Source organism: Phyllopteryx taeniolatus, chromosome 6 (genome assembly GCF_024500385.1).
Source record: "Phyllopteryx taeniolatus isolate TA_2022b chromosome 6, UOR_Ptae_1.2, whole genome shotgun sequence".
Taxonomy (NCBI): Eukaryota; Metazoa; Chordata; class Actinopteri; order Syngnathiformes; family Syngnathidae; genus Phyllopteryx; species Phyllopteryx taeniolatus.
The window spans coordinates 29,881,123-29,897,005 of NC_084507.1; the positions used below are offsets into that span (position 1 = coordinate 29,881,123).

The 15,883-nt window shown below is 40.7% G+C and overlaps 1 protein-coding gene across 2 annotated transcripts in view; it reads left to right on the plus strand.

Annotated features, from left to right (window-relative positions):
• cdkal1 (CDK5 regulatory subunit associated protein 1-like 1) overlaps positions 1 to 15,883 on the plus strand; it is a 208,888-nt gene that overhangs the window by 69,571 nt on the left and 123,434 nt on the right. For both annotated transcript variants that reach the window (XM_061776897.1, XM_061776898.1), the window contains exon 7: positions 2,296 to 2,416. In XM_061776897.1, coding sequence (XP_061632881.1) covers positions 2,296 to 2,416 — 121 coding nt within the window. The remainder of the gene's footprint in view (positions 1 to 2,295; positions 2,417 to 15,883) is intronic.

Here is a 15,883-nt window from a genome sequence, read left to right on the forward strand (position 1 = left end):
CCTACCGCTGTGATTCCACCATCCTATCTGGTCATCGTATACAGCTTTCATCTATGAGGAATTCATCTTGCCTTTTTATTTATTCTCGCTATCCCTCCTTCACCATCACGTTACAGGAGGCATTTATGACTGGATGGATTACGTCAAGTCGCATTTATGTGTGAACAAAGGAGAAAAAGCAGGGACATTTGAAGGGTGGCTAAAACTAAGCTACGATCACATTGCATTGATTTTTCGGTGAATCTGATCTTTTTATGTAATCGTTCACATTACAAAAACAAATGCAACTTTTGATGTGGACGGAATGAGTCCGTGACGTGACACAAAACGGGACATCATGAGGTGCCCTCTGTTTGCGGACGTAAGAATGGCACCGCGTGTAGCACATTTGTAGCAATTTCAAGGATTTTTTTTTTTCCAACTGGAGCCAACTTCTTTTTTAAAAATGTATCAGTTCTTAAGCATCTTTTCATCGGCACGTTGCTTTTGTGGTGTGTCCGTTTTGTTGAACAATTGCAATGTAGGCATGGATGAGTGCGACATCCGCATCCATACTCCACTCGCATCAGATACATATCCGATTTATATCCACATAGCAAAGAGGCCTGGGTTGCATATGAAAAAATCTGAATTGTACTGTTCACATTGACATGGGGGAGAAGATGCATGTCATTGGGCAAAAAATTCGGAATTGACCTGCAGCGGGACCATAGCAGAAGGCATTTAGTGAGCACAGACAATAGAGTTATCGGGGTACATTTAGGGTTACCCGTCACAGCAATTGGTCCCTCTAAACTATTTTTGCACTGCTCAATTTTGACCATTTGAGTCTGGCAAGATTGTGTAATCTGGCCAGTGGCCTATAATTTACAAGAGTAAAGGATTCGTAATAAAAGGCTTCAAACTTTCCAATATAAAAATAGAAAAAAAAAGCTGTAGAAAAATATAGATGGACCTTGAAGAGTTCTAGTTGACATCTCACCTTTATAATTTGCACAGAGAAATTTTGCTGTTGTGAAGATGTTTTGATTAACTGGTAGAGACTTAAACAAAAAAAGTAATCTAAAAATAATATCTCAATATATCCCCACACAGCTTTCTGTCTCAACAGATGCAGTAGCTAATGTGCACCCAGTCCTTGCTTCTTTCCATGAGTGGAGTTTTCTCATTTCCTCGCTTGTGCTGGGATATTACGACCAGTCACGCCTCACCGATTGGCTCTTTGTCCTCCTCAGGGGCAGATAGTAATTTTTATCTACCAATGATAGCCATGCTTCCTGCCCTGAGCCCACCCTCCCTGGAGACTCATGTAAAGCGGATGGAAACAGCAAGACAATTCCATCCCTCAGCGCCTCCATCTCACACACATCTTTCTATGAGGCTATTAGAGAGAGGAGACCACCGCATCCCATTTCCACACAATAAAGGTTGAACATCACTGACATTTAACTATTTGACTCAGTTATGGATTTTTATTTGCATCCCTTCTATAGTGTTCTTTCTAGATAGCGTTATACATTTTGTAGTTTACAGTCCTTCTGTGTGCAGGACCCCTTTATTGAACTACATTTTCAGGAGCTGGAATGAACTATTGCACAGGGTTCGGCAACTACATTTCATAAGTGGACAAATATCAGACACTAGTTTTGCTGCGATTCAAAATATGAATCGCCGGTGAACGGCTTCACAACATCACAGATGGAAAAGCCTTTTAAAAAAAAATAAATAAATGCACATGCGCTTTCACAAAAAACTTTTCCGGTTTTTAAGCGTAATTATTAATTGTTCCACAATAATACCGAACTATTTTTGATAATTTAATATCTACCTGTGGCTAAAATGCAAATTGCGGCGACTCTCTGTCGCTCAAATGCATGTGCACTCAGTGAATAGGGCGATCGATCATTGCCAACAGCCTCTCAAAATAGCCACACTCCTCCTTGCTGTTTCCTGTCTTTTTGGCAGTCTGTTTCTTCTTTGACAATCACGTCATGTTTTTGTGGTTCAATAAAAAGTAATATAATCTATTGTATGTGGAGTCTTGAAACCAGATACAGGCGTGTACTATATGTGCGATACTCAATTGCTTGCTCGGCAGCTGTCATTTTTTTCGCGATGGTCCACTTTACGGGCGTTCGGGCAGGTTGAGCTGTGTGCGGTGACACTTAATGTATTCATTTTAAGCTGAGGGAACGGTGGTTGATCAAAAATGACCAAACAAATCAGCACTATTTGAGAAAACCTTGGGTGTGTGATTCCTGAAAGTCACCACATCATTTTCATTCTTTGATTCAGGTCACTCCGTTCGTCTTTTGGGCCAGAAGAAAGATGGAGGTCGGAGGCTAGGGGGGGCCAGACTGGACCTGCCCAAGATAAGGAAAAACCCTCTGATTGAAATCATCTCCATTAACACAGGGTAAGACACAAAGGACATACGGTATTATCCAGCGTTGATCCTGATAGTGTATGTATGTAATTGAGAGCTTGAGAGAATTTATACATCCTTCTGCTGTCTTTACTTAACTTTCTGTGTTTAGTAGCCTCTGAAGACCATTGTACTGTCTTCAAAATATTGTATACTGTATATGTAACAGAAACCCATCATTTTTTTGTTACTAAGAATAAAAGCAGTGTATTAAAAACAAGTGTGAAAAGCTCAAATTCCTTATAATGGAAGAAAAATGAATCTACAGAAAAAGGAATATGAGGCTGTTCTCAAGTAGCAGTCTGCATTTTCCTTTGCAAACACTTTCTGCGTCTCACTATATTATGCGCTTAAATGTGTTTGTATTGCTTTAAAAGTGTGTTTAAATACCATAACGAAATAAGGGTAGTAAGTTCTATAAAAACATCCTTAGGGTGTAAATACATTCAATTAAACAGGGTATGTCTATGTCACGGATTTTCGTTTGTGTGGCGGGTGGGGGCCTTGAACCTAACGCCAGCGATAGAAGGGGGGTACCGCGCAGCTTTTTGAGCAGTTTGATATTACCTTTTCTTCACTTTCTGTGACGTGAAAATACATGAACAAAATCTGATACATTTTTTATTCATGTTGCGAAAGAGAATATAATGTTCCTAATGCTTTTGAGTTTATTGAAATAAAGCTATTACAAGGATTTAGTGTTTTTGCTTTTTTTTAAACACACCGCTTTGATTATGAACACTTCTACAGCAGCTGAAATAAGTATTTAACACGTCACTAAATATACTTCCAAAGGTGCTATTGACCCGAAAATTTCACCAGATGTTGGGAACAAACCAAGTAATCCATACAAACAAAGAAAGTAGAACAAATGAGTTTGATGGGATAATTTCATGTTTACAAATCTACAAACCCATCCATCCGTCCATTTTCTGAACCGCTTTATCCCCACAAGGGTCGCGGGCGTGCCGGAGCCTATCCCAGCTGACTATGGGCGAGAGGCGGGGTACACCCTGAACTGGTCGCCAGCCAATCGCAGGGCACATCTACAAACCCATATCCTGTTTTCTCACTGGCCTACTTCAGTTTTTTTTTTTTTTTTTTTTTTTTTTTTGTAGACTTAATTTCATTGTGCTTGGCCTTCACATAATTTCTTTGTTTGACATGTTCAGTATGGACGACACATTACTATAAATGCATATGTAATGTATAATTTAGAGGTTGAGTCAAGACGAATGTGGCTGTTTTTTTTTTTTTTTTTGCTTGCTGTAGTATAGGCAGTGTAGGTGAAGTCCTCTACTACTACAACTACAGTATTTTTCTGAAGGGGTCACAGTGGCGACAAACAAATCCTCTTGTTTTTGTTATTCTATACTGGAAGTCTTTTAGGAGGCTGTCGGATTATGTGAATAGTAGCTGCAAATCCATGCTGAACATCTGCTTTTGTGTAATTTGGTCAGCCATTGGTGTCCCTAATTTGACCAGGCTCTGCTGATATAAAATTATATGTGAGAGAGACAGTGTGTTCTTTATACGCTCTGTTTTTAGATAATCCATTTTAAATCCGCCTCTGAAGTAGTGACATCATTGGTGACATTTGTTAGTCGACAAAACAAGAGAGATCTTTGTGTGACACGCACATGAAGAGCAGACCCAACTTCTGCTGCCTCCTGCCTCAAAAGAGCATTTTGGAGAGTTGACCAGAGGTTTTAGAGGACATGTAGGCAAATGTTACATTGAAACGATGCTCCGGCACCAAACACTTCCGTATTCATCTGCAGTTAGATGTTAATGTCAAAAAATGTTACCTTTGCAATGTACCAAGTAATATTACTATAACCATAATAAAATGCTCAAAAATATACTAGGTTAAATTATCCAAACTACCAGTAAATTTTGGCCCTTTTATTTGTTTATCTTTGTATGACGTCACAGCGTGTGATGTTATTTTTGTAGGTGCTGTCGTAGTTACCTTGATTACATTTGACTTTATTTACAGAACTCCACTATCAGTTAAAACACTCTTCTCATTAATCTAGATTATGGGCATATGGGCATTTATCCGAAATTGACTTTCTTCAAGCTTCTGTTTGACTAAGACAGTCCTTGGAGTTCATGATTATCGTGCCCATATTGATTTCAGATGGCCAATTGCTGGTCAGTGAGGCATATGAATACAGTCTAGTCATACCAGCATTTATAGTGCTAATTACTTTTTTTTTTTTTACAATCCTTGTTTTAATTCTGAGTCTATCTGATCAAACCTCCGTCCCGTCGGCTTTGCTTCTATGTGCACCAACCCTCACAACACCAACATGGCATAGTTTTTACACACGGGGCAGTTTAATTCCGTGTTCCGATTTATTCACAATATGACGTTCATTAAATTGCATATTAATTTCATTTGCACCTATTAAATCCAAATTAGATTAGCTTCCCCCCTAGCACTAAATTAGTTTCATCTTCACCAGAGGGGGGGGGGGGGGGGGGGGGGGGTGGGGGGGGGTTAAAAAAAAAATCAATATACCGTATTTTCACGACCATAAGGAGCACCGTATTAAAAGGCGCAGTCTCAGTTACGAGGTCTAGTTCTGTATTTAACACATACATAAGGCGCACTGTATTATTGGGCGCAGGCATGATAAAAGTCGGGCCACCTCGCCTTGTTTCCGCGGAAACTCAGCTTCGTCCTCTTGACTTGGCGAAGCTTGTTTTCCTGCTTCCTCCACTTGCGCACCATGGATTCGTTGATCTTGAATTATCTCGCGGCTGCTCGATTCCCATGTTCCTCCGCGTAACTGATAGCTTGCAGTTTAAACTGTGCTTCGTAAGCGTGTCTCTTCGTAGGTGCCATTTTCGGGGGTCCTTAGCCAAACCGATGTTGTTTTGCACAATGCACATACCGGCGCTATATACCTACTGGGGGCGTGGCTTTAGCGTCCTGTGTCACGCGCACCCTTCCCCCTTTAACGGGCACATGCTGTCTTCACCCACTTCGGCTTTTCCTCTCTATAAGCAACGTGTCGCCAGGAAATGCTCCCAGTCAGTCAAGCGGAGCGCTCATCACACAAAAACATTTCTAGATTTTGAAACTCGGTGCACACATAAGGCGCGCCGCATTATAAGGCGCCCCGTCCATTTTGTAGAAAATTTAAGACTTTTAAGTGCACCTTATGGTCGTGAAAATACGGTAGTCCAGCTAAAACTGATTTACTGGTTGTGTGATACCAAAGCACACAATAATGCATAGGAAGACAAACATGGGTTCAATTAGGTGAGTTATATTTATCTCTCACTTCCTCATTGTGCCAACTGCACATACACATGCTCTGAAATTAGATCACGTTCCTATTGCCAGCATTTAGTTTTCAAATATAGTTAAGCGTTCTTTCTCATGTTGTTCTCAGCATAGCTCCTTTTTGCAAACAGATATGCCTGAGGGCAGAGTTCATTGCTTAAATAGCCTAAGCCTGAAAATAAGAGACTACACTTGTCTTTCTAATGTTCTGTTTTGTGTCCCAGTTTTAGAACACGTGATGCTATTAGCCAAGCTGGTGGTTGTGTATGTGTAAGTGTGTGTGTCTGGCCCTCGGGTACTCTAAGGGTCCCTTCTTACGGGGTTTATCTGTGCGTGTGTGTGTGTGTGTGTTGATTGTGTGTGTGTGTTGTCAGCATCAACAAAAGTCTCTTTGTAAGCTAGCTGAATCGGGATGCTCTAGCATCATAAACCAGGCATTTACAGCCACTCAGTCAGAATGGGTCATTAAACGTGTATGTGTGGTGTTGCTGTGTTTGTTTGCATGAACCATCGCTGTTGGACTCCAGGCATAAAAAAAAAAGAAAAAGTAATTTGTTCCGCAGTTACAGTTCATTTCATTTCATTATGTGTCCATTCCCTTCTCTCTATATAGTTTACATTTTTGGTGGTTATGATCTCTCACATTGCGTTTGCAATGCTAAAGTCTGTTCTGGTCCTCTTCTAGCTTCATTATGTGTGTCCTCCAGGTGCACAGGGAGGCAGGCAGGATATTTTCTCTTATTTTGAGTCAAATCAGTTTCCGTCGCCACCTTCCAATACATTTTACATTTTATTCTTGCAGTAAGAAATAATGGCAACCATTATTCACTGTGCAGACCATGTTTTTTTCCGTTACATCTAACATCCTTAACTGAGATAGTGTTTTAAAGGTGTAAAACTATGTTCATCGTTGTAAGTAACAAAACATAAGAAGTCTCTTAATACTGCTCAGTACTCATCTTTTAATATGATGACAAGCGATAGACACCAAGACAAATGTGCAGAGGGAGATTATCTGCTCGTAAGGCGAGTTGCCTCCATTAAAGACTAAATGGAGCAGGCTTAGCGGGGTAGATTGTCTTCTTTGTCGATTACTGTATTGTTTTTCTAATGAAAGAAAAACCCACAATTGTCACTGAGAATGAAACAGGCCTGGAAAAAAATTGAGAGTACCTTTAACATTTCTGTAACTTGTCTTAGACCTGTCAACAGATATTTTGGCCCACGCCTCGTGAGCAAACTGCTCCAGTTGTCTCAGATTTGAAGGGTGCCTTCTCCAGGTGGCATATTTCAGCTCCTCCACAGATGTTCAATAGGATTTACAAATATAGATCTCCTCTATGCTTCACAATAGGGACCGTTTTCTTTTCTTGGTGTGCTTCATATTTGCGTCTGAGGACATAGAGTTGATACCCGTTGCCCAAAAGCTCCTTGTTTGTCTTATCTGTCCAAAGAACATTTTCCAAGAATCTTAGTGGATTTACAATATGCACTGTGGCAAATTCCAGTCTTGTTTTTTTTTTTTTTTTAATGATCTGTCGAAGTCAGCTAGGATAAGCTCCAGTGATGTCCTCCGTGTGCCATAGTCTTTGCTTTTGTTTCGATGTTTTGTTTCATGTTTTGTGTCGTTTTCCTGTGTCCCACGTCCATGTCTTGTCTTGCCCATTAACTTTTCGTTTCCACCTGTTCTCGTTAGCCCTGGTCCTTGTGTCTACCAGTCAGCTCCCTCCGGCCACTTGTCTTGTCCAGGAGTGCCTTGTTGTCTCGTCAGTTACCTTGTATTTGGTTCCCTGGTTTATTTCTGTTCACTGTTGTTTCTGTCACGTCTCATGTGTCCCTAGTTTTGTCATGCATCTTGCAGGGATTTTTTCATGATCCTTGTTTGCCTTTGTTGTGTTTGTGAATAAATACTTTTTTGAGATTCCTGCATTCGTGCCTTGCCTCCCTGCATTTGGGTCCTCCACCTTTTGTCTCAACACTATGAAAACCTGCAAACTCTGGCACCCTGGTTGTCACCCATGAAGTCAACTTTGGTTCAAACAACAAGAAATGGTGCCATTTGCCTCTGTTGTACCTTGACTTTGGAGTTCACTTTTAAGGTCTACCAAAAAATCCAGAAGGAAAATGTGCGGCCATCTGTTCGTGACGTCAAGCTGAAATGAGCTTGGGTTCTGCCGCAGGACAATGATCCAAAACACACGAGCAAGTCCACCTCTAAATGGCTGAAGAAAAACAAAATGAAGACTTTGGAGTAGCCTTGTCAAAGTCCTGACCTGAATCCTATTGAGATTCTCTGGCATATCCTTAAAAAGGCGGTTCATGCTCGAAAACCCTCCAATGTGGCTGAATTACAACAATTATGCAAAGATGAGTGGGCCAAAATTCCTGTGGCCCAAACTGTTATAAGGTTTAGTAAATAACTGTTGGAATCACCATGCCAAAATATACACAGGCATGCATGGACTTTACCCAGAGACTCTCTGAAAAGTTTGTGCAACTGTGAGTAGATTTTTGAATATGTTTTTTTCAAGTCATCAGGCCCTAAGTGTGTTCGCTGCAAGTTTCCTGTGATTTCTGCTCTGACCAGAGTACAATAATGCTTCTTATCAACCTTGTCGCTGACCTTAACATAGATTTGTGTTGGGCATTGTGACCAAGGTGCAATGTTAACAGCTTTAGCCAGCTGAGAGGGGTCAGTTTGGGGTCACAGACATGGACATGCAGAGGAAAAACAATAAACCGTTGGACTCTGAGTCTAGGGCTAGAACTCCCCTTGAAACCACAGCCACCACTCTGTTTGTCAGCAGCGTTAGGGTTAGGTTAGGTTATAATTATTACCTCTAAAAAAAAAAAAAAAAAAAAAAAGAAAACCTGAGGCAGTTGAAACAGTAGCACTTTGACCTGATATGCTGCAGTTATTGTTATTGTCCTCATTTAAACTATTGTGTCACAGGTCAGCCAGATAATAGATAAATAAGCTCTCTATTGTAGAAAGAATACCTCTCCTTGCACACAAAACAGTAGAACATGCAAATTCTAATGACCTCATATGTACATATCATTTTTCTATTTTCTGAAAACGTTTTACAATAATACAAATGTCAAACCTTGCAAAACGTGAGACTCAGCCTATCAATTCCACGTGTTACCTTTTTCTTTCGCTGTTTTTGTTTTTCTGTGATGCCACTACATAATGATACTGGTGCTAGCAAAGAGGAAGGGTATAATTGTGACCCTCAAACCGGAAATTGGAATTGTTGCAACAGAAGTAAGTGGTAAACACATCGCTGTCCTTGCTGCTCAGTACAATTAGTCAACAGGAATCATATAAGAGGGGGATTGACGCTGCCAAGTGATCTTAATTAATGTTACAAGCAGTAATTCTACCTCAGTAGATACACAACAGTTACAACTTTTCAGACTGACAATTTGAAATGTTAAAAAGCACGATGAATTTTTAGACAAATTAGAAATACCGTCTCTTTCTTCTTCTGCAAACAGTGTCTTTTATGAGTAATCAAAAGGAATATATATATATTCTATTACGTTTGCTGTATTTAGTGTACAATTAAACTTATTTTTACACTTGCATGACAGTTAGCAATTTTAAAATATTACTTTAGTTAACAAATGCACAGTTTTAATAACGTTCTACAAGAGCAACAGATGGGCTCTGTTGTCTATTTGGAACTCAGTCAAACCTCCTCCTGTTTTGTTTGAAGTCCCTGTACAGGAAAAATGGAAGACATGACAATGATATTGGGTCAGGGAAATTAAGGCGAGGCAGGCCTAAAAGTTAATTATAGGTTTGGCAAGCCCGCTCAAGATGCATCTTATCTTGTAGCAGATTTGACATGATATTCTCTTCAGGTTTAATCGACCATTCCCTCATCTCAAAAGCATCAGTTAACTACCGCTTGACTGTTCAGCTGTAAAGTACGTATAGCCATATTTGACAATCACTAGTCGTGGGCCTTTTTCCTTTTTTTTTTTGGTCTGCTATCCTAAAGCGTCATGCGAAGCCGAGCCCAAGAGTAGACAACATGTTGACATGCTTCAGAAATGTTATGTCACTCATGTCAAAATATTTTCATTACAAAAAAAGTCTCTTAATACAAAGTTGACAAACAAAACTTTAAAGGGTGTTTACAGTTGCTGATCTCCTGTGTGAGATTGACATTATGCATGCATGCACAATGTCGACACAATCACATTACATTTGGCACGCTAACATGTTTTCCATCACACATTCACAAAGAAACCCACAAATAAATTCTCATTTATTTATTTTCACCCAGGACCAACACACAAAAGTAGATTCTGACCCACACCTCCACCTCCTCTGGCAGTGCGCACCACAGTGGCCTTCCTGATGTTTATCAAACCAATGTATGGGTAGTTTTCAGCTCCACTGGTCTGAACATATTATTCCATTTCCCTCTTTCCCACTGTTTAACACACAAAGACACAAATGCACGCGTTAGACACACACACACACACACACGCACACACAAGCGGCTCTCTCTCCCTCAATCACCAGGAGACCAGGAGAGCTTGTGCTCCCTGTAGTAAATCCAAAAGATTGATGTCTCTCCTTGGACAAAATGAGATTGTATGTCATTACAAGACATTACGCTACAGAACCCCCGAGTAACTGAATTAACACCAGCGTGTCACAGGAAAGCACATTTTACATTTGCACATGCACGCACACATTCAGACAACAGATTTGAATATACCAGCTTTCTCATGTTTCTCCTCCCAAGTGTTGAAATTTCCCCAGTGAACTGAAAGTTGTAAACTTGTTGATTTGACGTCAGCACTCCCTTGTCAAGTTGACTTTTGCAGCTCTGAAAGTCTCAATGAAATTGACAGTGGCAGTTGTCTCCGCGTGTCCGTTTTGAATACTGACCATGACTTTTGATCGACAGTATTGTTTGCAGCTCAAGTGGCGAGTTGACAGCAGCAGTGAGGCTGTGATGATTTTGGTTGCTGTGAGCTGGTTGTTGTTGATGGGTGACTCTCCCAGCAGGCGTTCCAATTGTTTCACAGTTTGCACATTTCACAAGTCATCCAGCAAAGTCAAACAAAGCGTGACTGCTTTTTATGTCTCAAAATGAGGATTTTGATTCTCTTGGAAGATGCAGTGGTCTGTAGCTTTCTTGTATTACCTTTTTTTCCCCCCTTCTTTTTATTTCAGCTCACCTCACATGATAGCAAGGAGAGATGAGAAGAGAGGCAAAATGCTGGGAAACCTCATAGGCTGAACACAATGGGCTCTTTGCACGTAATCTCGAATTATGTTTTGGTCTTTGCCAGTTTTGAAAATTTGCCTTATTCTGCACACCGTGTTTACAGGACTTGCCCAAACTAACCATCACGGACATAAATCATCCTTGTAAGTCCTCCTCCAAAGCACGGAGCAGCAATACACAGATGGGCTTTAAGATGTATGCCTCTTCTTACATAATGAAAGTAAAAGTCAATATTCTTCCTAAAGTTAGATATGGCTCATCAGTATGCTGATTAAAAAAACATCCCGGTTAGTGATAGAATATGCGTGTGGTATTGTATTAATATTAATAGAACATTTCCAGTGATTTAAGCAGAAAATAGCTTACATTGTCTTGTATATATTTTTTTTTAATCTGTGTTTGATTGTTTTATTGTCAAATAAAGACAGACAGCCGTGGGAATTGTACAGTGCTATCTGCTTCAGGTCCATAAAGAAGCACAAACTATAACTAAAACTCTGTAAATGAATAACTGGATGAGCCAAAATTGTCTTCAATTAACAAAACATAACAAAAAACGAGACAATTGTTTCTTGCAATAAAGAGTATTACTGTTAGTAAATACCTGGAGTCACTCTCTTTAAAAAAACAAAAACCAAGTATGAAACCTTGGTGGTACTGATAGATTCCGACTTGACTTTCAACAGTCATATCAAATCAATTACTAAAACTGCCTTCTGCCATCTGAAAAACATATCAGAGCGAAGGCTTACATGTGCCAAACAGACCAGGAGAATCTCATCCATGATTTTATCTCAAGTAGACTTGACTATTGTAATGGTCTTCTGACTGGACTCCCCCAAAAGAGCATTAAACTGCTGCAGCTCAGGTTCTGACCAGAACAACTAGGTCAGAGCATATTACGCCAATTCTGAAGTCTCTACACTGCTTTAGAATAGATTTTAAAGTTATGCTAATGGTCTATAAATCACTAAATGATTTAGGTCCTGAATACATGAAAGAATGCTAATGGATTAGAAAGCCAGTAGGGCTCTGAGATCTACAGACTCAGGTCAAATAGTGGAGCACAGAGTCCAAAGCAAACATGGTGAAGCAGCATTATGCTATTATGCTGCACACAAATGGAATAAGTTGCCAACAAAAGTGAGCCCCAAGTGTGAATGGTTTTAAGTCCAGGTTAAAAACTCTTCTTTTTTCTCATGCTTTTTAGAGCATTTCCACTTTTAAATATTTCTTACACTGTACAGGAAGTCCTCGATTTACGAACGAGTTCCGTTCCTGCGCTGGCGACGTAACACGAATTTCCGCGTAAGTCAGATTTCACCGTTAAAGTCGAAATTTACGGCGAAATACTTCTGTTACGGGTATTGTCCCACGTGGTTGTGACAGCAAGCTCAGTGTGTGTGCGCGTGTGCGTGGATGTGGGAGTGAGACGGGACTGTGAAGGAGGAAGGAGTGCGCGCCAGTGCGAGTGTGTACGGTAGCAAGTGTGGTGACGGCGACCGAGGAAGAGTAGCGATTAGCGGAGGACCCGTTGACGTCGAATGTGCAGTCGAGCTAATAAAGCCATTAAAGCAGCAAATCGGTGCTTCGTGCCTTTATTGTTGCCGCCACCCAGCTCAGCTGTGCAACGAGAGAAGGGAGTTAACCCCTGCGTCTCCCGACCACGGTCAGGCGACCGTAGCAGGAAAGGCAAACAAGAAATTAAAATACATAAAAATAAAAAAATAAAATGAGATGCTGTACTTACCAGTACTGCTGAGAGTGTGAAAAAAGGACGGCGAAAAAGACAAAGATACTCCCGCCGCACAAACACAGACAAGCACTATGCACTAGCTAAGCAGAAACACTAAGGTGCTGGGACAAAATGGCGGACGAGGCACGGGCGTCGTAAAGTCGAAACGTCGTAGGTGGAGTGTGTCATAACTCGAGGACTTCCTGTACACTGTTTTAATTGTACTTTTATTTTTGTTCTGTTTTAAATGTGTATAAGCTGTTTTTTTTATTTGTTTTTAAAAGGCTTTTAATCATGGAAAGGACATTGAGTTACTTTGTGTATGAAATGTGAGCTAAAAATAATTTGCTTTGCTTTTGCTTTGCTCATATTCTGCCGTTTACTCGAGATTATAAATACACGGTTGTCATAGTTTGCCCCAAACCGGAAGAGGGTAAACCGTATTATCCAGAACGGATATGACGTCATGGGACTATCATTTGTTTCAATTCAGAAAACAATTTTCCCCCTATTGAAAATGATAGAAAATGCACATGAACGGGAGGGTTCCTGACCTCATGCATAGCACTTTGTAATGCCGGTCCAAGTATAAAAGAAGTTAATTGCTGCATAATCAAAAAACGTATTCTTAACTGTGGTGATGCGTAGCGGATACGAACATGTTGGCAAATGTGGTCCTTGGAACGCAATTCTCATCACATGAAGACTAAACTCAGTCGTCCTTATTGAGTTCAACTTATTGTTGCTTCTGTCATAACACAGACACGCTCCCAGTACATCATTATCAGTTCCATTTCTGATTCCATGGTAGGATACGGTAATATATTTTCCTCTTTGCCCTTCTGTAGTGGAATCATACAAAAAGCATGCAAAAGTCAAATACAAAGCAAAGCATGTGTGTGTGTAGTTAATAATCACATTTTGAGTTGAGGTCTTGCATGACTGAAATTTATTGCGACTTTCTGAATTCCACTGTACTGTGTCTGTGATACATGTAGTCCAAATATAGTGTGGTGAATGTAAATAGTACGCATCTTAAGTCAAATCTCAAATAAATACCCTAGTTCATCGAGTCTGAATGTTTTAGAAGAATCTTTGGTTATTTCATTGTACACAAAAACACCATTTTTGTTCTGTAACAATGACCTGACTGATCTAGTAAAAACAGAGTCTCAAGGTCTGGCTACAGACAAAACAAGAAGTTATGAAAACACTCAGAGGTCCCATGTTGACATGAAGTCTTGGTCTCTCACACATCCACTGTGCACATGCTCTCTCTCAGAGCCAAAACAACAAGCAAGACTTCTGTAGTAGTCAAAGATCTCTAAGGTCATCTTGTGACCTTTTGTCAAATTCACATGCAGTAGTTTCGCTTTGCGCCATGACAAAATTCATGTACAAAGGCCTGATTGAAAACATTTCGAGCTCTGCTGTATTGACGCGTACATACAGACACACGCACGCAGACACAGAAGGACAGTTAGCTCAGGGTGCGTGCGTGTATACAGATTCAACAAAAGCTAACACGCACATTCTATTATGAGAACTGTGAGCCAAAATGTTTTATGTGTGGTTGTGTGCATGTTTATTTCTCAGCATTTCTACCTTGCACAGAGATATTTTTGGCAAAAAGAAAAATCAGCAGGGCCACATTGTTTTTAGTATCCTATTATTTACAGTGTGTGTCTCAAGCAAGCCCACGTAAATTTACACTGACCCCAAAGATCTGGAACCTTTTTAATTAGAGGCATTTTTCAAGATAAAAAAAAAAGTACGATTACCGTGTATGCAAATTCCTCAGGTTCCATGCCCTCCATCTAGGATGATTTAACTGCCTAGCGTTTCTATATGATAACCATCTATAAATTTCTCTCCATATGGCTTCATTGTTGAGGATGCCGTATTCTTTGACTTGCAACTTGCGATGACTGACTGTACACTTCCTGACCTCAGCTTTGTTCGGCCATATATTAGCAGTTGAAGGTTGTGTTTGCTATTTGACCCACTCCATCCTATCTCCGTGTGAACAATAAGTGCACTGAATAACCTTGCTTTAAAAAATTTCAAACTCGCCGATTTGCCCGAGCGGTGTGAGCTTTTATTTTGATAATTGCGTTCTCAAGCTGGCACGAACCCCCCGTCAACACACGAAGACTCGCGCGCGCACACGGCCCAATTTCTTTATGCATGGAGCAGTTTTCTAATTAATGTGCAAACTCTAAATGCTTATCATTGAGAAAACCTTTTCCTGCTTAACTGTCTCCCAAGTCTCCGTCTTTTAAGATGTTGCACAAGGGAGTCCCTCGAAAGGAAACTGCTTGTTTCTGTTTGTGTGCGTGCGTGCGTGTGTGTGTGTGCGCACATGTCAAGGGAGGTTTGCAAATGTATAGAGAAACCGCAGTGCTTTCTTTTTTCAAGAGTGCAACACAATAGTGCCGTTAACACACACACACACACACACACACACACAAACCAGCCCCAGACACACTGGGGAGGAAGCCCCTCTCATTGTAACACATTGATGAACTACACAGTTGTCAGGTGCTGCAGCTACCTCTGAGGTTTAATTAGGCAGTAGGAAACAGAAGGGCTGTATGTGAGAAACAAAGGAGGAAATAAAATGGGTAAGGGGGGAAACAATATACAAGCATTTCTTTTTGCTGTCATACTGACGTTCACAGTGATTTAGTTTTAAAGTCAAAAGTGGTTCTCTCTTGGCCCCAACAAACTTGGAGTGCATGGCGGGTGTCTGTTTTTATACAGGGCGTGCTGTGACACGGCTCCTCTGCTCCATCCTCTTTTTGTGCCAGAGTGCTGACTAGTTGTCGCACTTGGTTTGGGGTGATGTGGATGTCGAATCTGCTAATGCGCTGTCGTGATATTGGACCAATTCTCAGCGCGCAGTCCACTGACAAAGTCACATGTACACGTATACTTATAATTGATACACACACACACACACACACACGCGCACACACAAGCAAGTAGACCACTGACTGTCTCTTGAGATTAATGTTGGTGTGATCCACTCTGCTGGGCCTGATCACATTAAGATGGATGGACCCCCTGGTGGTGGTGGTGGCTGTGGTGTGTGTCTGTGTGTGTCTGTTTGAGGGTCCCATCTGTCTCTGTTTTCGCCACATAGAGGTTATGTGACCTAGCTGCCATCT